Source organism: Choloepus didactylus, chromosome 3, assembly GCF_015220235.1.
Source record: "Choloepus didactylus isolate mChoDid1 chromosome 3, mChoDid1.pri, whole genome shotgun sequence".
Lineage (NCBI taxonomy): Eukaryota > Metazoa > Chordata > Mammalia > Pilosa > Megalonychidae > Choloepus > Choloepus didactylus.
Window position 1 is genome coordinate 169,299,838 of NC_051309.1, and position 27,635 is coordinate 169,327,472.

Genomic DNA, 27,635 nt, shown 5'->3' on the forward strand with positions numbered 1-27,635 from the left:
GGGAGAGTCATTACAATTATGTTCTACCACTTGACTCAATAAAATTTGTGGAATCCCTCTTGCATGAATCACCACAAATACTAATTGTTTTGAGATTCTTCAACATGTTGAAAAAAAAAGAAAGACTAGTATCTACTTGGTGTAGCTTAGGATACATGGATAAGTAGAGGAAATGTAAGTAGAGCCTTATATTTCTGGTTCATTTATTCCCTTTTATCTAATTTCCCTACTTCCCATTTCCCTTCCCCCCACAGATAATTTTTCTAATGTATTTGTTATGTATCTTTTTTCTATTATGCTCTTTTAAGACATACGCACTCATTCTTTGTGCATGCATGGTTAATTTATATGAACAGTACTGTATTATAGACTGCATTTTTTTTACCTTTTTACCATTCGACACTATATTTTTAAAAACTATTGAGATTGTCATGAATACATTTAATCCCTAGCATCTCTCTGCTGCTTAGTCTTCCATGGAGTTCATCCACATTTACTTATTTATTTCCCATTGATGGATGTGTAGATTGACTCCAACTCCCCACTACACACACAATGATATGAAGAAAATGCTAGCATGTCACATTTTTGTGACAGAAGTTCTCTGGGGTATCTTGATTGGGATTTATGGGTCATGAAATATACATATTCATAACCTGAGTACTGCCATATTGCTCTGGCCTCATTTCCACGGGCACTAACACTTGCATATAATTAAGCTTGAAAACAAAATTTCAAAATATGCAGGAGTTATCTTCATGGGGCCCATCAATACCAAGCAGAATAAGCTCCTGGTTAGAATTTTTTGACTGGACTGTTGTCTCAAATCTGTTTGAGTAGGATTCTGAACAACTCATAATGATTGATTCCTTCTGAGAGGCTGAGAGTAGGTTGATTTCTTGTAGCATAAGAACACTGCAAATCTTTGAGTTTTCTCTCTGGAGAAAATACTTGGAGAAATGATAAAATACTGTGTACTTCCAATATATGTCCAATGTGTCTTTGTCTTAAAATAGATTTAATTATCCATCTCCCTACATATTAGATATAGACTCCTGCTCCTTCAAAAGTCAGTTGCATATTATATCTCCTTAGATAAAAGGAAAACTATGTTTAATTTTTGTGAAAGTGAAAATTCTCAGAAATTCTGTGAAGCAAAAATTATACATATTTTCTGAATAAATAATTATTTTTCTTTTCATGTACAGTTTATTGATTAGGTCTAATTTACATATTTGGATATAAAGATTGCCTTTTTCCATTACACAAAATTCATTCATTAAAAAAATTATGAAATGCCTACTATATGATGTCTACTGTTCTAGGTGCTAGGGATACAAGGCTGAAACAAAATAGACAGTGCCTATTTCTTTATTTTATATAATGCAACATACATATAAATATACATACAGACATACAGAGAGAGAGATAGACAAAGGTATATATGGATAGATATTTGACTACAATGGTTTTTCAGTGAGTGCCCAAATACTACAACATGGTTATATAACAATGAATAAATGAGTCACAAATAAATATGAAGATACTGTGAAGAAAAAATTAAATGCTTTCATCCTAAGTAAATTTTAGCATTCCTCTATCCCTTTTGAATTCCTCAGTTGATTTTGAGGTGGAGGAACCCACTGGGGTATTTCAGGTATCTTCAACAGAAACAAAACACATATCCAGTAGAAACTGGTGAATACATATTCAATAATTTCTATAATTGTAATCACACTGGCTCCACAAAATAGACCCAGCTGACCGCCGACATCTGCTGCAATAAAACCAATTAAAAAATGAATGAATCATTGTGTCTTTATAATAAGCAAATGAAACCTTGTTAGAGGTTAAATTATTTGAATCTAATAAGTTACAAATAACTGGTATTATATTAAGATAAGCTAATTGTATTATCTTTAAATTTTTGTTTAAATAAATTAATAATTAATATCATCTGAAAGTAGCATTCATGCAAATCATCTCAAAAAAGAGAAAGAAAAAGCAAACATAAAATCTGTTTTTAAATATATAACCTAAAACCTATGAAGGATATACAAATCTAGGCAAACTCTTAAAAGATCTTATATAATTACAAACTGACTTTCATGCATTTACAGAGCAGCAATGCAGCATTCAAATGAGATTATTGGATGCTCATGTTTTCCAGAAAAATAAATTTCCAAGCAATTTGTGATTTCAAGTGTCCAAACGTTATTTCGTTTTAGCATTTGTAATACTTCAGTTTGCTAAAATACATGGACATATCACTGCCTTCTCATATAGATTACATCATGAATCTTTTTCTCAAGTGCCCCAGGTCATTCTTGGAAACATTCTATTTTTGTGAAGTGTGGTAATGAAGAATAGGCTTCTCTAAGAGCTTTGGGGAATTTATATGTTTCCTCCCTCTTCAGGATTCTGTTGCCAGGTCTGACTGCTATCCTTTTGCCTGACTCTGATACCCTCTTCCTCTAATATGCAGTGAGATCAGGGAAATAAGCAATTAAGTTTATTAAGGATAGTATGATGAAGGAGAGTCAGCAGACAGTAGTTGTAATCTAAGTGCCCAACATGGATTGCTCAAATTCTTCTTTTTAACTCGCTCTTGGTTGGAGCCCTGTGTGGAGGTAAGAGGAAGCTGACATTCTATACAAATGTAGGATTGCTGAAACACTAAATGGCCACATGACGACAGGGCGTCTGAAGAGAAGTAAGATGCAGGGTGAATGTGGGATGATGAACACTGGCCTTTTCTTTGTCAAAGCTCCTATGAGGCCTGTGGGAGGTTTTCTAGGGAGTGAAAAGTGTCAGAATTAAATGACAGGTGAATGACAAGTACATTGGTTCTTGTTCCTCCATTGATAAGCTAACCCTTAAATATGAAAGGGAAAAAATTGATATAAAATAAAAGGAAACTGAGTAAGAACTAAATAACACTCACCAAGTAACTCAGGCACACTCACTGCTTTTTGCTGCTGGGTTATCTTATAGTTTAAGTCACTATAGTTTATTTCAATGTGCACAAGGTTCTCCCTGGGGATAAGATCGGAGTTAATATATCTCAAAATTGTCAGAATACTTCTAATTTCTGTTTCAGAGTAGTAATATTCATTTCTGGTTCAGAAATTACTTCATGTTGAATTTGAAATATAATTATGTTCAATATTAATTACAACAGGTTAATTTGGAAGACATGCTTGTCATGTTGGTATTTCAGAAAAAGACCACCTGTGGACCCAGGCATTTTTCTATGTCCCCTTCAAAAGAAACTGGAAAAAGGCATAAAATGTACATATCCATTTAGTAGAGTCAAGCATTTACAAACATTTAAATGTGTGTCTAATTTTAATTCAAATCCCTCTGTCTGTCCACTCTTACCTATGTGACCCTGGAGAAATTGCGTTTTTTCCCTGAATCTTGGTTTCTTCATCTGATGTCGGGATTTTGTAATTGAGCTCAGAGAGTTGTGGTAAGAATGAATTAAATGACATTTATAAAGAATTTGCACAAACATGGAATATATTAGATATTCAACAAATTACAGTCATTTACTTTACATTGTTAATACATTAGGTCAGAGACTGTTTTCTTAGTGTCTTCTAGAAAGTTTTGTATGTGACCAGATTGACTAAATACTATTTTAAATTATACTATTTAAAAATGATAGCTCTTCATGTAGTCTTGGAAGCCCTTCATTCTACCTATAGGCCAGACCTCTACCTGGAGCTTCAATCATATATCCAATTGCCTCTTGGTATTTCTATTTGGATGTCCACTAGATATTTCAAATTTTACATATTCCAAGTGAAATACTTGTAATTTCCCCATTTATAAAGTGAAATTTCACACCCCATGTCCGATTCATCAGGATTTCCTATTTGCTCTAGGTTTCAATATATATTCAGAATCCCACCACTTCTCACCCCTTTCCCTGCCCCCACTCTCGCCCAAGTCTCCATTATCTCTCACCTGGATTTTTGCAATAGCTTTCTAATTGATCTCTCTGCTTCCTACTTTGACACACACCACTCCAACAAATACACATCCCCTCTTCTTCACATAGTAATCAAAGTAAACAAAGTAAACAAAGTTACTCTATTGCTCAAAAACTCACAGAAACTTTCCACTATACTCTAAGTAAAAGCCTCCATGGCCCTATGAGGTCTCTGTCTGCCACCTCCACCCTCAAAGTGCCCTTTTCCAACTCATTTTCTGCTACGCTCAGCCACTGCTTACCCTGCTCCAGCCACACCAATCTCCTCTCTGCTCCTTCAGCACAGGAGACACACTCCTGGTTCAGGGTTTTTCTCTGCAGGTACCTTCCCTTCCTTCAGGAATGCTTTTTATCCATATAATGTCAAGGCTAGCTCTTATATCTCCTTGATGTCAATAGCTTTCAAGTTATGGTCACATGACCTTATGGACCCCAAGGTTTTCTTTTTTGAGGTTCACAAGGTAAAAAAATTTATTTCCAAAATATACTAATACATTAATTGACATTTTTACTGTGATCATTATTTTAAAAAAAACTAACTAGTCACTTTATACATGGAACACCATTTTTACTTGACAGAATGAACAACTACGGTTATTCAGACTAGGATATTTGGCATGTCTTCTCAAAAAAATGAACAAAGTTAACCTGTCACTTCCAGGAACACAATTGACAATATTTATGATCAATAACACATTTTAAGCTCTCTAGTGAAAATTAGAATTTGAAAAGCTTTTGCCTGCTGTAATGAGCTTGACAGTTTCCTAATACTTAAAAAAAGGCTTTTCTGATGAGATTGGTAGTGATATTGAAAGGAAATGTATACTGAATCAATATTAATGCATCAATATTTGGAAGCGCTGCATAAGTTAGTGAGCCAATATTTTCCTAATGACCAATAAATGATATTGCAAAATTATTCATGGGTAAAAAAGTTATTCAAGGTGCAATATTAATGGATTTTGATATGTTACAAAAAGTTCATTGTTTTTTTCAGTTCATATTGTAATGAAGAGTCTAACTCTGTGTTTAACATTTGTGGACAGCTTTCTACCTTTGCCCCCCAAGAGGTAACATGCTAACACAGCCCCTGTACTTCCTCCTTTGCCACCAGAGCAGTTCAAAACCACAGAATCTGGCCCACATGTCGGAGTCTTCACCCAGGCACTGCCCTGTAACCAGAATGAAAGGCAAAGCCAGTCGCCTCTCCTTACACTCTCAAGCAAGGGCTGACTTGGGAGCTTTGCCTTTTCTTCCCGGAAAGCCTCATTATGTTAGCAATAATTTTTTTCATTCTCTTTTGATGTGTGTGTGGCATTATCAGTTTTGACATCTGAATCAAATTTTGAATAGGGGAATGATCCTACTCCCCATAGAGCATCTGTAAGACCCATATTGCAACTAACATTTAAGAAACCACCACTTGTTGAGTTTAGGTGTGGATCAAAGAAACATATTCACAATTACTTAAAAAGGCTATTAAAATATTCTTCCCTTTTCCAACTAAATATATTTGCAGCCAGATATATATTTATATATATCATTGCAACATGTTGAATGCACAAGTAAACAAAAAAATCTAGCTGTATTCTGTTAAGCAAGACATTAAAGAGATTTGCAAAAATCTAAAACAATACCACTCCTTTTCCTAAATTTTTATTTTTGAAATAGCTATTGTTCATAAAAAATCTTTTATTTATGTTTACTATTGTTTAAATATTATATAAACATTTCATAGTTTAAATTTCTAATATGGAAAAATTGATGTTTATTATCCATACAAAGAAAAGCTCATTGGGCTCTTCAGAAATGTTGAAGAGTGCAAAGGGACCCTGAAACCAAAATGTGAAGCAGTGCTTTAGGTCTTTGCTCAATTCTCACCTTCTCAGGAAAGTTTGGTCTCACCACAGCCCACAGCCCACAACTCGGAGAACAGCCTTCTCCCACTCTGACTCTTCCCAGCCCCCTTTTCTGCTTCCTTTCCTTTCCTAGCACTCAGCACCATCTGCCTGAATGCATGGCTTTATTGAACATCTCTGCCCTAATGGAAATAAGTGCAATGAAGGCAGCATTTTTAATCTTTTATAAACTGAGGTGCTCCTACTGCCTAGAATACCCCCCGAAACTCAAAACACAGTTGGTGTTCATTATATAGTTTTAAATTGGGCAAATAAGTGAACAAATTAAAGACAAAACCAGAAACTGAATGGGTAAGTATTAACATGTACATCTTATAAGTTGAAGTGGAAACCAAACTACCTGACAATTGTCATATGACAATAATAATTCTCATTAAGAATGGATCCTATTAGCAATGTTTCCTGGAAGATTGTGGTGTTCTTTAATATATCTAAAGAATGTGGCTGTAAATCACTCTCCTTATTGTTTACAGTTTTAGAAATCAATGTTCCCGACCACGGTCAATTCAAAAATATATCATTAATATGTTTACTTATAATTTTCATCTGGTTAACCCTGGGTAACAGGAGAATGTGCTGTGCTTAAATAGATAATTGGGGGTATAGTAATATTTACAAATAATAAAACAGTTGCCAAAGTGAAGGAAATAATAAAGTTGTCTTGGAAGTCTAGAAATTTTAGTAATATTGCAATCTTTTTTTCCCCATTGTACTCCTAATTTGCACAAACACTGATAATGGGTAATTTCCCAAGTACAGAATTCATAACCATTTCCAAGAATTATCGATTCATGTTTTCAAGAGAAGATAAACTCACCCCTCACAAAAATAATGTGCTATGTACTCAACTTCTCTCAGACAGCTGGTTTGCCCTAGTAATCTGGGTCTCACTAAATCTGTGCCTCATGGTGATAGTGTAACTGTTCAGAATTTAAATCCAAGAATATTTGTGTCAAGAGAGGCAAGGTTATAAAATCTTCACTTTAATATGGGTAAGAAGATCAAAGAAAAATAGTGTTTATTGCATTTAGAAACTCTAAAGAGATGGTTCTAGGTATTTGAACATGAAGGGGACTGAATTGGTTTTGCATAATGTAAGCAGTTTTATACAATTTCACTTTAAAAGTTGTTATTAAAAGGGGAAAAATTTTGATTTCACTTTTTTAGCTGATTAACTTGGCCTAAACTCAGTCACAGTTTACCCTCATCTTCATCTCCTCACTGCCTGCTTGAGTCAAGCTAACCTCTCGTCATACTTTCAATGGGGTTCAGCAGCTGCCACATAAGTCCCTGGATTCACCATACTCAGGGGTTGGTTTCTGCTCCAGGAAGAATATGTATCAGGCTTCAGCATTAAGTTACCAGTTGCTTCAGTTTAAATCTTACTGCTGCTGGTTTCATGTCTGCTCTCCTGACAAACTGTATTTGTGTCTTCTGATACTACTACATTTTGGTTTCTGGTATGTGTGCAGAAAACAGTTTCATAATTACATTTGTGACCTCTAACCACCCTCTGTCTACAATTTGGGCAATCCCCAAGCACAGCCACCGTGTTCAGCCATTTGTCTTATTCTTCCTGGTGTTGGCCTCTAAGACTCACAACCATGCAAGTCCTCTATGTCATTTATATGCTGGGACTAATTGGAGGGCTATTTATGATAACCTGAGTTTTATAAAATTACTGTTGTCTAAGATCTTATTGTTGTATGCATAGGTTTCTGTTCTGATTCATCAGTATGTCTCCAAAACCAAGGTATATGCCAACACTATCTGCAAGTTAAATAATTACGAAACCCAGGAGATGACTACCAGCCAAAAGTGATAGAGTGCTCTTTTAACTCATTTAAACAAAACAGGAAAAATACTACAAGGAAATCAGTTTCCCATATTAAAATGCAGTACAAAGAGATGGCTATGTTACGGACATAAGCATGAACAGAGATATAAACACAGGTTTGCTAGCTTTCCTTCTTTTTACCAGCTGGTGTTTGAAATCATAGCCCATCATCCCTATCCTGGTGAAAATATTTTTCTTTCTGATTTGCAAAGATCTCATTATTGTCTAGGCATTTACATGAGAAGAACATGTTTTTATTTCATTAATTTTAATATTTTTCCTGTGATTTGAGCCAATTCCAAAGAATTCTCAAATACCAGGCTTAAAATGGAATCAAAGCATGCTTCCTAAGTTAGGTATTTGGTTGTATAACATAGATTAACTTTAATACATTTTTATTATAATAGATATAAGCCAATGCACTTTATTGTTTTTGCAGATCCTAAATTTAAAAATATAAGTAAAAATACAAAGAGAAATAAGATTCCTTCCTGATTAAAAAAATATACATTTTTATATATGTATATTTATATATATTTCTGTATATAAATGTACATATATGTCTATATATATTTCTTTAGGAAGTTTGATTTGTAATATATAACAGGCAGCGTGGAGTAGCAGAAAGAGAGAAAATGTAATACTCAGCTAATTAGTAGAATTGGAACCATGTGTTTCTATAAAGGTTATATGGAGGTCAGAGTCAAAGTTTTTAGGCATAATTTCTTTCCATGCCACTGACTACCTTCATAGCACAGCCACTTAAAATACAGTGTGCTTCAGCTTTCTCATCTTTAAAATGAGGACAATAGTTTCTATTCCATCTGCCTAATATAGTTATTAGAAGCTCAAACTGTACAAAGTACAGATGAGAGATTTTCATATGGTGAAGCCTGAATTGATATTTATCAGCCTTATTTTCCCCAGTTGGGTCAAATAAAGCAAATTACTAAAGTAGTTCATGAGTAAGTTACTCAAGTAATCATCATTTTACTTTTCTCAGCATTAAATTAGGGGGCTGAAAGAAACTATCTTACCTAACTCTAAAATGTTATACTTTATTGTTAATTGTTAACATAAGCTGTTGCCTCCTATGATTTACCAGAATTTCATTTCCTGAGTCTAAAATAGTTTTGAGTAAATACTCATGTTAGTTACAAATAATTTATAAGACTGATAAGATTACCTGATATGTTCCTGGCTTTGATTCAACTTCTTTGAAAGGTATTTCAAAGCTTTTTGACTTGGAAAAGTGGAATAAGAGATAGTAGCAGGATATTCTGTTTCTTCACAAGGAACAGGGCAGCTAGAATTATGCCTTCCCATTGTGCATAATCCCTTAACGTCAATGTAGTCTGCAATGAAAATCATGACAAGATATTTAGAAAAGAGGATTATTTCACAGTGGGGAGAACTGAGCTTTTTTTTAAAAAAAAAAAAAAAAGGCTAAAATTTCATTTTTCAAGTTAAAAAAGTGGTTAATTTCAATCACTATATTTTAGGAAAATGTTTATATTTTAGTAAGAATACAGCAAAGGAAACAGCACATAAAACAAAGGGTTTATTATCCTTGAATTCATCGAGTCATTGGATCCAGGTCTTTGTTAATTATACGAATTTCATTCCAGGAAGTCCTATGTCTATTTCTATAAAATATCAGACATTTGGACAGGAGAAAGATGGAAAGTTGTTTGTATGATCTTGCATCACTTTCAGGGGCACTTCCAAACATTCCTGAAAGCCAATGACTCAGATTTAAACTAAAATTATCCTTAGACTCGTCTCAATACATAATGGTATGAATTCTGCTGCCAGGTGTAACTTCTAAATCAGTCACTGAGGTTCTCCAACCTCAGTTCTTTCCTGGCCCCTTTAGAGCAGCCTTAGATGTCCATGTGTACTGGAAAAAAAGCCCCCTGCAGGAGGTGTCTTTGGCCCACATCCCATGGCCGTCCTCACTGGTTCTCACTCTTGGTAGATTTTCAGTTTCTTGTTTTTAACTTTGGTTTTGTCACTGAAACTCTTTGTTCTTGTGAAACCTCTCTTAACCAACTCTCCTCCCCCACCCCCCACCCCCAATTAATCACCAATTTGGAGCTTGTTTTCCAGCCTCTGATTTTCATATTCCTTGAGACAACATTTGCTATGCATGCTCTAGTTCTTCAAGACTGCTGGTAATAACTATCAGCCCTTTCCTACACATACGTACACACACACACACACACACACACACACACACACACACACATTCTGACCCCATTATCCTAAAACTGTATGTTCTGTCGAAGAACAATATGTGTGATTTGTTTCTCCAAGCTCCCCCTTTAACCCCCATTAGTGATGAGAAATCAGAAGAAATTTGGCAACATAACTTTATTAGTAAGTAAATGATTTCTCTAATTCAGCTTGTAAACTATAAAGAATGTAAGATCTCTCCTAGCTTAAGGCCCATTGATAAAATATGTCTATAGCATGAACTATTTTGCAACCATTAAAAGAGAACTTATTAAATGTATTCCTATTGTTTTTGAGATATCTTCACAATGGGTAAGAAAAGCAAGTTTCATAGAAGGGTGTATAATATGATGTCATTTTATGACAAAAAGTCCTAAATATGAAGTTATATATGTGTAGAAAGTTATGGTACATTATTTTAGATGTTAACATTGGTTGGAAGTTATAATAAGTGGTGATAGTACATATGTTAAAAAATTCTGTTTAAGAATTATTAGTCCCCAATAAATATGCCATGCATGGTTATGATTCTTTTTATGTAAAATTATATTTATATATAATACATATATAATGAGATGAATTAATGAAAGGATGGTCACCCAAATGGTGACAGTAACTCAGAGCAAAACATCTACTGATTTATACATGAACTCTTTTCTATTCTGTAAAGTTTGAAATATTCTCAGCATGTTTTATTTATGTAATAAGAAAAAAACAACCAAACTATTTTGATTATAAAAAAGAAAAATGAACAAAACCCCACAATTCTTCAGATTTAGAAATAAAAAACTGGAATTCCCTTGCTGTTACTTTATCACTCTGTGTTGGGGATTGAATCTTACCACCCACAAAAGTTCCTATGATGTGAATCAATTTGTAAATTGGACCTTGAAGAGCTTGAAGACCTTGAAGTTTAAGTGTGCCCAAATTAAATGAGAGTGGGCCTTAGTTTAATATGGCTGAAGTCCTTATAAGTAAAGGAAATTGGACTCAGATAGAGAAGACTCAGGGAGGAACCAGAAGCTGAAAGTCAACAGAACTAGAGGAGAAAGGAGAAGTCAAGGCCATCTGCACTGCCATGTGACAGAAAAGCCAAGGACCAGGGATCTCCAGCAGCCAGTCCCAGAACACCACAGTCTTTGGGAAAAATCATTACCTTCTTGACACCTAAATTTTGGACTTCTTATAAGCTCAAAACTATGAGCCAATGAATTCCCATTGTTTAAGCCAACTCATTGTATACTATTTGTTTTAGTAGCTAGGAAATTAAAACACTCTGTACCTTGAATTCAGATATATCTTTAATTCAGATGGCATTTGTTGTCTTATTATCTAAGTCTATGTAAGACACTATTCCTAATTTTAAGAACCTTAAAAAACTCCTTTTCACTTTCTGTATTTTGTTTCATTTCTGAGTCATCTTTAGGATGAATTAATGTCTTATATTCCTTTGAGGGACTTCAATACAAATCCTGAAAATGAAAGTAATAAGTTAATCCACTTACCAAGTATAGGGGATACACAGTTGTAAAACTTCTGTAGGCCACACTCTATCCCATTTCCTTAAAAACAATAAACATAACATATAAAGACCTTATATTTTATAAAATAAGAAACACATTGACAAAACTATCTTTCTCACTTATATACACACATATACACATTCTTTTCTTTAGTGAGCAAAGGTAAGAAAACAGATTAGTACTCAATGAAAATGTACATTGGGAGGAAAAATATTTTGGTTACTTTCCATGTTTCTCCTATGGGTCTATATCATTCTAAAATCTTTAAGTAAGAATGATAGTGTTAAAAATATTGGTAGCAGGAGGCAGCAAGATGGTGGCATAGAGAGGAGTGGAAGTTAGTTAGTCCCCTGGAACAACTAATAAACAACCAGGAAATAACTGCTAGGGGACAACCGTGACTGTCCGCACATCGTACACCAACCTGGATTGGGAAGAATGCCTGAGGTTGCAGCACAAAAACTGTAAGTAAAAGCTGTAGAACTGTGCTGGGAGCCCCCTTCCCCCATGGCAGGCCGAACAGCAAAACCTTGCTGAGGTAGAAAGCAGCACTCTCTGAACAAGCGAATATAGCTCAGCCCAACTCCATCTGGGGTTTTAGTTAACAAATGTGGAATGCTCAATACAAGCTACAAATCCCCAACAATCAGACAGAGCCTTTTAGTGATGACTGACCTTAAAGAACCATGAGACCCCACTGTCCCAGGAAGGGAAGCCCAGAGGACCAACTGTTACCACTGGCAGATGAGTGAAATTGGTGGCACAGGGACTAGCTCTGAAAGGGGGCTTTCTGTTCCTTTTTCTCTCTCTCAACTTGAGCAGCTCAGTGGGGAAAACCTCAGCCATTTTCAGTTCACTGTGCTCTGACCCAGACAAGAGTGGAGATAGCAGAGTCAGAGAGACAAAGAACCAATTTAAATGCAAATGATAACTCCCTAGGGAGTGTATCTCCCCTAAGAGGGAGGAGGTGGTGCCCAGCTCTACTACCAGCCCTCGATTCAGAACCAGACCCCAGAGCCTGGGGAAAAAAGCCAAAACAGAAACTAAGGGGGCCACACCTCCTTACACCAGTTAGGAGGGACAGGCTGCCAGGTGCCACCTGCTGGGCAGGTTAGGAAAGCACAGTGGCTAGAGGCCTCACAGGGTGTGTCAATCTTCTAAGATATAACCTCAGGGAAACTGATACTGAACATTGCCTACTTCTGAGACCTGAGCTTGTTCTGGTCTGGGAAAACCTGATTAGGTAACCAAGGAAACCAGACACCTAGACAACAAAAAACTACAACCTACACTAAGAAAAACGAAGATATGGTCCAGTCAAAGGAACAGACTTGCACTTCAACTGAGATACAGGAATTGAAACAGCTAATGCTAAATCAATTCAACAAGTTTAGGGAAGATATGGCAAAAGAGATGAAGGGTGTAATGAAAACACTGGGCTAACATGAGGTCGAAATCAAAAGTTTGAAGAAACAACTGGCAGAGTCTATGGAAATGAAAGGCACAACACAAGAGATGAAAGACACAATGGAGACATACAACAGCAGATCTCAAGAGGCAGAAGAAAACACTCAGGAACTGGAGAACAAGACACCTGAAATCCTACACACAAAAGAACAGATAGGGAAAAGAATGGAAAAATATGAGCAACATCTCAGGGAATTGAGTGACAACATGAAACACATGAATGTACATGTCATGGGTGTCCAAGAAGGAGAAGAGAAGGGAAAAGGGACAGAAGCAATAACAGAAAATAATCAATGAAAATTTACCATCTCTTATGAAAGACATAAAATTATGGATCCAAGAAGTACAGCATACCCTAAACAGCATAGATCTGAATAGGCCTACGCCAAGACAGTTAATAATCAGATTATCAAATGCTGAAGACAAAGAGAGAATCCTGAAAACAGCAAGAGAAAAGCAATCCATCACATAAAAAGGAAGCTTGAGAAGACTATGTGTGGATTTCTCAGTAGAAATCATGGAGGCAAGAAGGAAGTGGGGTGATATATTTAAGACAATGAAAGAGAGATACCGCCAACCAAGAATCCTATAACTGGCAAAACTGAGGGAGAGTTAAAAATATTCTCTGACAAACAGACAATGAGAGAGTTTGTGAACAAGATAAATGCTCTACAAGAAATACTATAGGAAACACTATAGACAGATAGGAAGGATAGGAGCGAGAGGTTTGGAACACAATTTTGGGTAATGGTAGTACAGCAATGTAAGTACACTGAACGACAATAACTGTGAGTAACGTTGAAAGAGGAAGGTTAGGAGCATGTAAGACACTAGAAGGAAAGAGGAAGGATAAAGACTGGGACTGTATAACTCAATGAAACCTATAGTGCTCAACAACTGTGATAAAATGTACATAAGTGTTTTTCCATGAGGGAGTACAAATGAATGTCAACCCTGCAAGGTGTTAAAAATAGGGTGGTATTGGGGGAAGATACAATGCATGCAAACTAGAGACTACAGTTATGCTTCCTTTAATGTAACAAAGGCAATATACCAAAGCTAAATTCATATAAGAGGGGGACATAAGGGTGGGGATGGGACACTTGGCACTGGTAATGTTGTCTGACTCTTTATGCTACTTTAGTTTAATTCTATCTATCCTTTTGTTTCTTCCTAGCTGTCATGGTTTTTTTTTTTTTTCCTCTCTTTTTTCTTTTTCTTTTGTCTCTCTACCTTCTTTGACTCTTCCTCCTTCTTTGTGGAAGAAATGGAGATGTCCTTATATAGATAATGTTGATGGTGGTGAAATAAATACATGACTATACAGGGAACCATCGATTGTTTATTTAGGACAGAATGTATGGCCTGTGAACAAAACTGTCTTAAGAAAAAAAAACAGGTTGATGAAGAAAACTTGAGGGCACTATATTGAGTGAAATAAGTCAGACACATAAGGACAAATATTGCATAGTTTCACTGATATCAACTAATTATAATATATAAACTCATAGACATGAAATATAAGTTGCCAGGATATAGAACAAGGCTAAAGAATGGGGAGCAGTTGACTATTATGAGCAGAGTGTTCAACTAGGTTGAAGTTAAGTGATTGGAAATGGACAGAGGTGATGGTAGCACATTGTGAGAATAATTAACAGTGCTGAATGGTCTGTGAATGTGGTAGAAAGGGGAAGCTCAGAGTCACATATGTCACCAGAAGGAAAGTTGGAGGTTAAAAGATGGGAATGTATGAAACAGTGAATCTTGTGGTGGACAATGTCCATGATTAACTGTACAAATGTTAGAAATCTCTTTCATGGGCTAGAACAAATGTATGACACTATAACCAGAAGTTAATAATAGAGGGACATATAGGAGAAAATACATACCTATTGCAAACTATACACTACAGTTAGTAGTATTTTAACATTCTTTCATCAACAATAACAAATTTACTATACCAATATTATGAGTCCATAATGGAGGGGGGTGGTTTGGGGTACGGGAGGATTTGAGTTAACTTCTTTGCCTTTATTTCTTTTCTGGAGTAATGAAAATGTTCTAAAAATTGAAAAAAAAAATTAATTGTGGTAATGGATGCACAGCTGTATGATTGTACCATGGGCAATTGATTGTACACTTTGGATCTTTGGATAATTATATGGTATGTGAACAATCTCAATAAAATAAAATTAAAATATATATATTGGTAGCATTTAAATCTAAAATTGTTTTCCCGTTCATCATTTCATTTGACTTGATCCTGGCCACAATCCTGTGATGCTAAAATCATTATTTTAGAGATAAAGAAATTAAGCCTCAGAAAGTGACTTTCCCAAGATCATCAGTTGTGGGACCCTCGATTAATTCTGTGCATCCTTCTGTGCTGCTCTCTCTATCCATTATTATGCATATGCATGGTGAACTGCCTATCAAGGGATAAGATGGGGGACATAAGTACCAATATATATTAGGCACCTTCTCTGTACCTGGCAATAAATAATAATGTGTCAGAGCTGGGTTTAATCCCAGGGCTGATTCCAAAGGCTTAGCACCTTAATATTTGTCTTTTCAAACAACCCATATAATCTCTGAGGTTAACCTCAATGTTTAGTCAATGATACTGAAAATAAATAAGGTAGACTGCCACTTACTAATGGTTGTGGGTAGCTTAGCTAACTATGAGGAAGTGCTCTTTGTGAAGGAACTGAAATAAGTAAAAAAAGGGAAAAAAAAATCTACCTCCACCATTGTTCGGAAAAAAAAAAAAAACCTCACTTTGTCAAAATGTGCCTTTCTTCTTGCATTGATGTTTCTTCCCTAAAAATAACAATGAAATTTTGGAAACAACTGATGTCTTATGACTTTGGGGACTGGTTCTATAAATTGTGGTGGAAGGAGTTTAGCTCACTATTTAACACTGGTGGGCCCCAGTTTTCTCATCTATATGTAGACTTAGAGAAATACTTAAGGATCTAACCAAATAGGGTAATATTCCTGAAAGCATGTGGTAACCCCTAAAGTGTGTACAAATGCCATGTTTGTGTTTTATGTAGCATTTTGCATTGTTTCTGTTCCATTTAATTTATTCAGTTAGTATTTTGCTGGAAGAACTAATAAACTTTAAAATTATAAACATCATTCTCCATCTATCAATTCAGAGTTGTTTCCAATAACTTTGAAAAGATTGGGAATGACAACCCAAAGCCTTGTGCTAGCAGCTTTATAGAATGGCAGTTTTTGGAGGGGCTAGAGATCAGTAATCTGGATTTTAGAAACAGAAGTGATGATTCTTAATAGCTTGCCAGGTGGATGTTTTGCTAATACACTTTACATGGGCAGACTACCATTAGTATGTCTGTTCATGAATTTTGTGTGTGAGTGTTGCGTGTGTGTGAGAGAGAGAGAGATTGTGATAGGCAGTGATGACAGACTCATAGACACAAATCGGTTTTGCCCTGAACCTACTCTATCTACTCCACATTATTTAATGGATATGCTGGAGATGGGGGATGAAGAAGAACTGAATAAAAATACATATACAACACTTACATAGAATATACTGTATGCCAGGCACTTTTAAAACAATTTACATAAATATTTCATACTTTTAACATCCCTGTAAATTAGGTTACTATTATTTTACCCCTTTTACAGGACCTACAGCAAGGTTAAGTCACGTAGATGATGAATTGTCTAGCTGAGATGAGCAGCCTGGGTCAGAGAACAACTTCCATCCACTTTGCTCTACTGCCTCATTTGATGCTTTCCTTGTGTGTCTATGGCTTTGGAAATAGTTAACACTTTATTCAAAGGAAGCCTTAAGCTTCTTTTCTAACCACAGGAAAAGAATTTCTTAACAGTGAAATATTCAGGGTTGGCAAGATTTATATGGATGATCTAATTTTTCTTTCAAATTCAGAACACCTTGATGTGCAGTTTTAGATTTTGAAAACATCCAATTTTGAACTTTGGAAGCAAGAATTGGGGACCTGCCACTAATAACATGTTTCTTTTCCAGAAATCTCTGCTAGGATTCTATGATTTAAAATTCATCAGTTGAAGTTGTATTGGGCAAGCGGATGATTTTCCTCATAGAATTTTGCAAGAATGAACATGATCCAATGCTATGTTGCTTTCCCGTGTTTGAAATTAAATATAAGTAAGAGCAATGTCATCATTCTTTATTTACCAGGAAGCAGAAAAGGCAAACATCCACAATACTTTTCTATGTGCTTGGCTCTGCATTCCTTCAAACAACCGGATGTGCTGTAGCTGCTAAAATTCTTCAGCTTGATTTTAGGGTTGCATTCTCCCCATGGGTATTCTTGATGAACTGTCTTGAGATAAAATAAACCCCCAGTTCAGGAAATTTTTCTCAGAAAAAGATTTTTCTGTTTTCCACCCCAAAAAGAGAAGCTGACATACATTTTAATTTTCTCTTGGAGCTCCTTGATTTTTTTTTAGTTGACTATACATTTGTCTACTTTTCCTGCTCTATTAACCTGAAAGTCCCTGATGGTAAGTATCCCTAGCGGTCCATTAGCATATATCCCAAATGTCTTGTACCTGAGACAAATCAATCAAGTCAAACTGGTTATTCTAAAAATTAACTCATAAAAGGCAAAAAAAAAAAAAAAATGCACTATCATTTATGCAAATGACACTTCAGCATATTAATCAGCACACCCCTGAGACAGCAAACAAAATCACAAAAAAAATGACCCTTTTCTGAGCACCTAATATGTGTAGGGCAATATAATAAGTGCTTTACGTTATTTCACTTAAACTTTGTATTAATTATGTGCAGAGAGGAGACTGAAATTCAGGAAGTTAATTAAGGAAATCACTGAGCAAAGGGCTGGTAAATGGAAACCAGCCAGTCATGTCTGACTGACTCCAAAATCTCTGCTTTTCTCACTTTTTCTCCTTCCCACATGGCCGCAGTCAGAGAACACACAGTAGCTTCCGGTACCTCTTCATGCTTAATGACGCTCTCCATTTCTAAGCTTTAATGTTACTAGGGATGTGACAGGATTCCTAGCTTTCACTTACATTGTATATGTGAGTTCACTGGTTTTTACTAAATATGTGCCTCCAGGTAGAGGGAAAGAATCTGAAATGAAACTGGAATTTCCAGTGGTGTTCTAGAAGGGAAAGGGGTTTCTAGTGAAAAATGTTATGTATGTATTTACGTGTTCACTGCCCCCCCCCCCCCAATTTCCTCAGAACTCTACTTGAGGGGAATATTTACCTTCACATGGCGGATTGTTACCCGTGCATGCATTCCAGCAGGTGAGGACAAGCCTAAACCATCAAACTGCGGCACCTTCATTGGCGAGTGGATAGCAAAGATGATCCCAGCATCAACAAAACCAAGGCCTGGGTCATCAGTGAATTCTTCCTAAAACGAAAATGAATTTTTCCCCATCAATTCCGCACAGGTTTAGGATTTCATTTTACTATCTGATGATAGCATTTGACTTATCTAAAATCAAAGTAATATCTAAAATCAGCATTCAAACTCTTTTCATATTAAAAATTGTAAAAAGTAAGCATTTAAGACATCCTTTTCAGGGTTGAATCACATTAAAAGACCTCAACTTTTCACCTTTGATGAATGCCATAGTACATATTATGACTGCCAATCATCCTATTTTTTTCTAGCCCTCTCTTCAGCAAGTTGTCTCCTTAGGTGCTAAGGAGCATTAAAGTCTCTGACCTAATTTAATTTTTGAGTTCATTTTCCCATAAGAGTGAACACATATACTATTTAATTATACTAATGCTCTTTTTATATAGATCTTCTGGCCAATGAAAGATTTTAAGAGTAAACTTCTGGACAATTTGTCACTAGTCATAATTTCAAGCTATGTGGGGAAGGATTGTACTTGGGTATGATTATTTTCCTATGAATGGGTCAATTGCATATGTACTTACATTTAATAAGCCTACTTAATATTCAATTTATAACTTGGGGGTATATTACTCTGGGGCCTGTTATGACCCTCTAAGAAACACTTAACTGGCTATTCATGAGAAATATCATAGCACCATTTAGCTTATGAAATACTGCATTGAATTTGAGGATTGCATTCTAAGATTATTTGGGAAATTCTTGCATGTAAATTTCATAATATGATATTTGATTTGACCATATGGCTAATATTTGAATCCCTTGAAAATATTAATCAAACACATATATAAATGTTGCAGTCTGTGGTGTTGTGTTTGGCTATAAGGAAAAGTATCTTGACTGGGATACAGGTGGAAGTTAGGAAATGTATCATAACAGGAATTCTTTAAAGGTAGCCATGCCTCATTCATTTGAAGTCTGGATTGAGAGGTGGGGTGGTTGGGTAAGATCTAGGAAACTAAGTTAATTTCTCAGCTTTGTCATTAGCTGTGTGATTTGGGATACTCAATTCATCAGCATGTCAGAATCCTCATTTATAAATCCGCAATATGGGACTAGAACACCTCTAAATGTGTAATATATGAAATGATTGTACAAGACAGAAGATGAGAATTAACCTGGGGTCAGAGCAGTACTAGTTACCCTTGAAGGTAACAGAAATCATTTTTTAGCTATCTGAACATTTGCCTCTCAGGCCTGAACATTAGAACTTCTCAGGTCAGATACAACTGTAGGAGAGCTAGGCTTTGTGCAAGTTCATCTATACAACTCCCTTTACACAACAATGATACTTTTCTCATCACCTTTCCAGATCGTGGATTCTAGTTTGTCAAATGTGTATGTATAACTTCTTTCTAAAACATACTGCCTCATTTACCTCCAAATTTTTCTAAAAATTCTTTATAAAATGCAATAGATTACTTTAAATATAATCCTTTCTTGTTTGACTCGAACTCTATGTAGGTTTAAGAAAATTCAATACCTGATGGACATCGAAGAGCAAGCTTAAGCCTCTTCCAGAGACAGTCACTTTTTTGTTTGCTTGGATATTTTCACCATGATTGAAAGTAAAACAATTTCCATATTCAGTGAAGACATGTGCAAAATCCTCCAATATGAAAATGAAACAAATAAAATCAGTTCAGTATTTTTGGTCACTTCTAAAGTGTAAATCTCTCTATATTTTTTGGTATCACAGATTTTAAGTGAGAACGCAGGAATATCAGAAAAAGCAGCCAGTCTGTATTGATGATAGTTTTCATTTTTTTCATTATATGCACTTGTCAATTTGTATGTGACTATTTAATGAGACATTTCCATATGTGAGTGACATGTTTTTACATTTTAAAAATTAATTTTATTTTATTAAGGATCCATGGAAACATACTTTTAAATGCGGAGAACTCTGTCAGCTTCCTTTCTCTAAGGGATCATCCCTCCTCTATCCTGTATTTTCATCAGTGGGGGGGGAGGGGGAGTGGGGATGGTTGATTTCCTTGCTCTGTTCCTTTTATCCTCTCCCCCAACCACCAAACTTCTGAGTTGTGCATGTATAGCAAGCTCACCCAGACTTAATACTCCATCACGCTATGGCCTCAGTGATTGGTTTGGGAATTGATATGTGTCCCAAGTAGAGCTAATCAGCCTTCCATAGCATTATTAAGTGGATATTGGTAATGATAGTGGCCATCTTGGCTCTGTGTAGGAGAATTCATAAAGAAAGAAGCCAGCGAGAGGTAAGACAGGGAGGGGGAACAGAATTTTAATGGTAACTTAGGAGTCTCTGGGTCCAACCTTTTCTGAAGCCAGCCCTACTCTTAAATTTCTGAGTTAATTAAACTGAAACGTTCCTTTTACTTCTCAACTAATGTGAGTTGGGGTTCTGTGCTTTGGAACTAAAAAAGTTCCATCTAATACAAAATTCCTTGGTGGTGAGTTTCAGCATGTTGGTAAATGAAAAGGAGCATCAGAGAGCCTCTTCTCTAACTTAAGAGTTCAGACCAGGGCCTTAATTCTCTCTTTCAAATGTCTCTCAGCCATTTCTTTTCTGTTTACTGTGTACCAAGGGAGATTACTAAAAGGATAAGGAATTGTCTCCCAGAACCATGAAGTTTACTTGGGATCACCTAACAGCTCATGCTACAGAATTTTTGATACATGAAATATGGGTCCTATTGCCTACATATCCCTTTATTAATAGATTCCAGATATATCCAATACTTTCTCATAAATGTAATGATATAAACTGTAAAAACAGGATTTTATATGTGTTATGAGTGATTACATATAAGATATATATTTATATATATGTATATATGTGTATGTGTGCATATGTATGTATATATATTTGCAATTAAATTCTGGAACCCTCTCATTTTCTATAGCCCCTAACTCAATACCACATATATAAAAATACAGTGATGGCTGCTTAATGATGATAGGAATGCCTTTTGGAATGGATTGTTTGTTGATGAATGGGAAAACTTAAAATATTCCCTTGTGGTAAAATAGTTTTTCTTTTAGAAGGACTAAACTGCAAGAAACACAACAGAAAATTTCTATTCTCTATCTTTCCCTATCTAACTGTTTGAAAGAGAATATTTGTCTCATGTGTATTCCACACTCCCTGATAGCATAAAACTGAGCTAATGCAATATAATCTTTGAGCAAATTTAGATTGATTCCCTGTGGGAGCAAATGCTATCTCAGTGTGAAGCAATACAATAAAGTAGCTTATGATATTGATGATATTTGAAGGAATATCAAATCATCACCTTTGGGCCACATGGCTTTCCAAAAAAGTCACATTCCAACAAAGTGTTGTTGCTGAGATAAAAACCATTTTCCTTGACAAACTCCGTAATGCTGAAGTTTTGGTGATTTGCAAGAAAATCAATAGCCTCTTTACGACCAGTGGAGTTGGTCTTGATTTCTGGAATGTGGAGGACTTTGGATACAATATTCCATAAGAAAACAATAACACCAAACTTAGCTACTGCATCTGTTTGGAACCTATTAGGAGGAAAAAAGGCAATATTTAAAAGAACAAAAATTTTTAATTATCCAGAGAACAGAATCCAAACATCTGGACCCTAACAACTTTTCCAGCTTCCATCTCATTCTTTCCCTTATTTGTACTAAATTCAAGCAAGATTGGATTCCTAACATGTCATGACATATTCTGAAATTTCCCTTTTATTTATACATATCATTTCCTTTATCTGGAATACTTTCAGCCCTTGACCTAGATAAATCCTAATTGGTCTTCAAGACTCAACTCACAGGGAGAGGAAGAACTGTGTAGTTGTTAGGAACATAGACTTTGGAGCCAGATTTCCTGTGTTCAAATTCTAGCCTGCCAGTCCTGTAGCTTAATACTGTGTCTACTTAACTGTGCCAGAACTATGTTTTCCAAAATTCCCTTTTCTTTGTGTATCCAGCTGTGCTCTGAAGTTGTTAATCTGATGACTAAACTTGCTATGGTGCTATCCAAGCCTACAGCAGCTCCAGCTCCTGTTCCATTCCCCCCTTCAGCTTCTCCAGATCCTGGGTGGGTCAGGAGAGATCACAGCTGAATGCTGAAGGTGTCAGCTTATCCTGCAGGTCACTCATGCCATCAGGACTGGAGATAGGGAGAAAGGGAGATGGGCATTTCCAGCTTGCATTGGTCTCAGCCGCTTATGCATCTTCCCTTCTGACTACTGGCCCTGCCGCCTTCAGGCTCAGCACCAGAGACAGGCAACAGGATTACAAAGACTACCTACCAGGTCCTACCTTCCCACTGAACTAGGCCTAATTTCTATAATAAATCCCTTATTCCCTGTCTCTCTGTGGTGGTTTGAAGTTGTATATACCCCAGAAAAGATTATGTTCTCAAAGCTAATCCATTCCTGGAGTATGGACCTATTGTGGGTGGGACCTTTTGATCAGGTTATTTCAGCTGAGGCCTTCCCCAGGTGAGTCTTAAATCCTCTAACTGGAGTCCCATATAAAAGATGAAATACAGAGAAGCACACAGAAAAGCTGAGAGAGAAAAGCCAGAGAAGCTGAGAAGGAAGGACACACAGAAAACGAGAAAAACCACAGAAACAGAGAGGAAGCCACTGAAGTCAGAAGCTGGAAGCAATGAAACCCAGGAGAGAGGGGAGAGACCAGAAAAGTCACTGTGTGTCTTGCCATGTGACAGAGAAGTTCCAGATTGCTGGTAGCTGGTCAGGGAAAAAGTTCCAGAACACCTGTTGATGCCTTGATTTGGACATTTTCACCACCTCAGAACTGTAAACTTGTAAGTTAATAAATCCCCATTGTACAAGCCAACCCATTTCTGGTATACTGAATTTCAGCAACTTTAGCAAACTGAAACATACTACCAGTGACCCTGCTTCTCTGATGGAACCCTGAGCATTACAGCTTCTTAACTGTGGGACCTTGCAAATTTCTTGATCTCCCTCTGCCACAGTTAACTCACTCATAAAATGAGTATGGCGTTAATATCACCTGCCCCAAAATGTTGTTTTGAGGAGCAAATTAATTTTTTTCAAAAGCGTTTAGAATCATGCCTGGAATACCGTGAGCTTTAGGTAAATATTTATTAAAGGAATGTTTCATTATTGTCAAAGTGCTTTCCTAGCAATCAGACCAGAGGTATTCTATTTCCCCTAACTATTATATCACTTTGTAATACCCTTAGTTTGCTGAGCAATGTCTGCCTTGCATTATGTGCAGGTCTTAATTCATACCTTATATTCCTTTCAAAATGTGATTTGTATTTTCATATTTGGGATATTACAAATCTTGAAAATGAACAAACTTGATCTCTTCAAATTAACTGCTAGAAATCATGGAACCAAATGTGTGGTCTCCTCTTGGTAAGGGCACAGGGCCATGTGCTCACTGCATTATGTGGTGCTCACTTCCAGCCTTTCTTTTTGTCCCAGATTTTGTTTTCAGTTTCTATATACAACTTTGTGTATGTATAATTTTTATTTCTAAGCCAAGCCACATTAAAGTCTTTCTCAGTAGAGAAAGAGCATCATACACAAAAGAAAAAAAAATCCTACCCCAGCATTGTATACTCAGTTTTAATGATCAGCACCTGATATAATTATTACTTAACATATATTTATTGCAAGGAATTTTACATTTACTTGATTTAGTACACAAATATACTGAGGATACCTGATAATCAAGGACTACCACATATTGGTTCCAACCTACTGACCTCCTTTTCAACAAATGGAAGAAACCAACACTTCTTCAACATATTGTGACTTAAAGACTGTATTCATTACCTATTCAAATGAAATGATACAAAGAATGTGAAAAAGACACATAGCCCAAGAAACCACAATAGTCAGAATGTTCTAGTGTCTCAAAGATTGTGTTGTAGGAATGGAGAGAATTTCACCATTTGGCATATGAACAGATGACATATAGAATAACTTCAGTTAATTCTTCAACCTTTCCACAGACTTTCCAGGAATTATTTTTCCTTTTTATCTCTCACTACTTCCAAAATCACAAAGACAGATTCTCAGAAAATCTCAATACACATGACTTTGTTTTAGGGATAATATATTTTCTCCATGGACCTTTAGTGTTGCTGGGGATTATTGATATGATTAGGGTGTTTGTTTTATCTCATAACACTGTATGACAATAGAGTGTTCAAACTTAGAAATGCTTTAAAACTAACAATACAATATAAAAACTCAAGTTTTTCCATTTTGAGAGACAACATAGAATACGGATTAAAGATCAGAACCCCAGAGCCAGATTGCTTTGCTTAAAATCATAGTTCTACCAGTTACCAGGTGTATGAACTTAGACAACTTACTTCACCTTTAATTTCCTCATTTGGGAAAAAGGGGATAATAATTAGCATTACCTTCTCCACTGGGGGTTGTTATGAGGATTCGTATCCTTGTATTTGGTGAGCACTTAGCAGAATGCTTGGTACATAATAAGCATTATATACCTATTTGATAAATAAAAAAGTATATGGACTTGCACTTTATAAATTATCTGATACAATCTTACAAGATAGATTTCAAAAGAAAAATAAAAGCAAATATTCAAAACTTACTTTGGCACAGTCTGTACTAGATTTAAATTGCCTTATTTATGTATTTCATTATTTTCAAAAAGATACCTCACGTTTACTTAAGATCGATAAGCCAGATCATAAAAACAAATCAAAACAAAACGAAAGCTGGAAATCAAAAGTGATCATCACAGAGTTTCAGTATCCATGTCCTGCCTCATTTATCATGTTTTTAGTGACAATAGAAAACAACATAATTTCCTGTCCCTATGTTAAATAGGACTGGGCCAGGCATGCCTTTCCATCCTATGTTAAACATACGTAGAACAGACATCATTTAGCTACGTGCTCTAGAAAAGACACGCTCTTCAAAGATAAGACTGCAAACCAACTAAAACAGTTTACTTATTAAGCTTGCTAGCTGTTCTATTAAGACTCACTTTAACATCTTTGCCTCCCTATGCAAACCAACAGAAAGCCATCATATCATATTCGTTACCCAAATCCAAACATTTAAAAGTCTTTTAAGGACAGCCTTAAAATCTTCATTCAGATTCTAAAACCCAATAAATACCCTTCTCTGACTTCCTCCCTCTCCATTCTATTAAGATGCTTTCATAGTGGTAGTCTACTAATTGCAGAATATCTAATAACTTTAGCTTTACTTGGACAAAACGTTTCTGGTGATCTTATGAGGAGCCAAGTCTACATTAGCCACAGCCTCTGGGGAGAAGCACAGCATTAGCCCTAAATTGAGGATGGACTTGATGTCCACCAAAAGCCACAGCACGTTTCCACCTCTCTGAATGATGGGCAGGACACCACGGATCTGCTCCAAAGCCCTGTGTCTTTGGAATCCTACAAGGCTGAGTACTTACTCCCTCATACAATGTTCACTGCATTCTTTTCAAAATGATTATGCAGAGAAATAAAGAAATTATCACAGATGTGGGAGGTATAAGCACAATAGTTAAAAAGGTTAAAGAAGGACATCTTAAAATATTCTTGTAAAATGTTCCTTGTTATGCTAATAATAGTTGCAGGCACGGGGGTGATTTACATAGATGCATTAAATTTAATGAGATAAAGTCTAACAATATTAGGAACAGGGGAGTGGAAAATTTTGTAAGTCCTATTGTCCAACATAAAAACAAAATGTTTTGCTCTGCTAATTTCAATCTTAATTTGTTCAAAACCCTGCCAAGTATATCCTTTCAGAAACCTTGGTTAGGTAAAGTTCTCATGTTGCCTTCCTCTTTTATTTAGCATATACTAAAAGCTCAGGAAAAGAAAAGAATAGACTTAATTGTTTAAATAATTTAACAACTAGTAACCTATTACTAAACCTGTCCTTATGGAAATTAATGCCTCTAAATGCACTTCTCCAAATTATATGATGCAAATAAGTTTCACCCGACATCTATCCAAGTTGATCCTTGACTCAGCTCTTCATTGAGATCCACCAAAAACATCTTTGTCTTCCATATATTAGCAAGAAACATGTATTTTCCAGATCATTTTGTGGAGAGGGAAGAGGGGGAAAAATATACTCACTGTACATCAGAACCAGAACTTAGTCAAATAATTTACAAACCCCTTTATGTCCCAATATGTTCCCTACTAGTGGACTCCTCTCCACCTCCTTGCTCCCCTCCACCTCCCCTCTGCCATAGCATTAAAATGACAAACAAGAAGAACAGCACCCTCCATAGACAAAGGCTTCACACAGAATACTTATTATCCCTCAAGCATCATCCCTTTCCCCCTCCTCTGCCAAAGCTGCTGTTCAAAATAGTCACCAAAAGACAGCACTTTCCCTTGGGAGGATTGTACTACCAAAAACCCATGAATTTTCTTCAGATCATTACTCTTATATACCTTAAATTCTTACTGAATTCTTAAGGTATTTTTAATTGGAGGAATTCAGTATTAGTAAACACTGCTGCAAGTAATCAGAAAATTTTTCATTCTTGAATTTCTTCACTAGGATAAATGGGAAACCAGCTTGGAAGGCAACAACAGAATAGTGTTCTTTTCTCATTCTATTTTTTTTTTTCTCATTCTAATACTTTTATTACCAAAATCTTTATTTGAAAGGACACAATGCCAGAATTTTAAAGGACAGTAAACTTCTGGTACTTTCCCATAGAAGAAAATTCTACCAATAGGTAAGATTCCTGTTCACAATGTAGTTTAACAGAATAAAAAGGGGGATCTGTCAGCAGACCTCCTTTCCTATTTCTAATTTGGTAAATTTAAGTATATTGTGATGTCTAAGCATTACTTTCTCTCATGTGAATTGGAGTTGATGCAGCTTTAAAAAACAGTCTTCAAACTGGGATACATATATGCCTGGAGGAACTCATGCACTGAGAATTTTTAGAATAAATTTCCAGATCCTCTAGTCTTATTTAAAGTCCACATTCACTATGGACCTTCTCCCATTTATGGAGAGGTAGTATAACAACACTTATTTTTAAATGTAATTGGGTTATTTTGTGGGACATCCATAAGTTTTGAAATATTGGAATAAAGTTCACAGGTAAAAATTTTTCCACATATTTATAACTACACTATTAATTAAGTCCATGGTTTAACTTAAGGTTCACTGTGTAGTGTAGTTCCATGGATTTTTTAAAAAAAATTTTGCTCTGTTACCATTTATACAATATAAATTTCACCTTTTAATCTATTCAG

At 35.8% G+C, this 27,635-nt stretch overlaps 1 protein-coding gene across 1 annotated transcript in view; it reads right to left on the reverse strand.

Moving 5' to 3' along the window:
- Positions 1-1,507: 1,507 nt before the first annotated feature.
- Positions 1,508-27,635, reverse strand: part of ASIC5 (acid sensing ion channel subunit family member 5) — a 34,789-nt gene continuing 8,661 nt past the window's right edge. Inside the window, exons 3-10 of the mRNA XM_037830882.1 lie at positions 21,670-21,907; positions 19,878-20,003; positions 18,233-18,382; positions 17,171-17,318; positions 11,494-11,550; positions 8,940-9,108; positions 2,945-3,036; positions 1,508-1,777 (exon numbers count right to left, since the gene is read on the reverse strand). Of these exons, the coding sequence (XP_037686810.1) occupies positions 1,587-1,777; positions 2,945-3,036; positions 8,940-9,108; positions 11,494-11,550; positions 17,171-17,318; positions 18,233-18,382; positions 19,878-20,003; positions 21,670-21,907 (1,171 nt within the window). The 3' untranslated portion in view covers positions 1,508-1,586. The remainder of the gene's footprint in view (positions 1,778-2,944; positions 3,037-8,939; positions 9,109-11,493; positions 11,551-17,170; positions 17,319-18,232; positions 18,383-19,877; positions 20,004-21,669; positions 21,908-27,635) is intronic.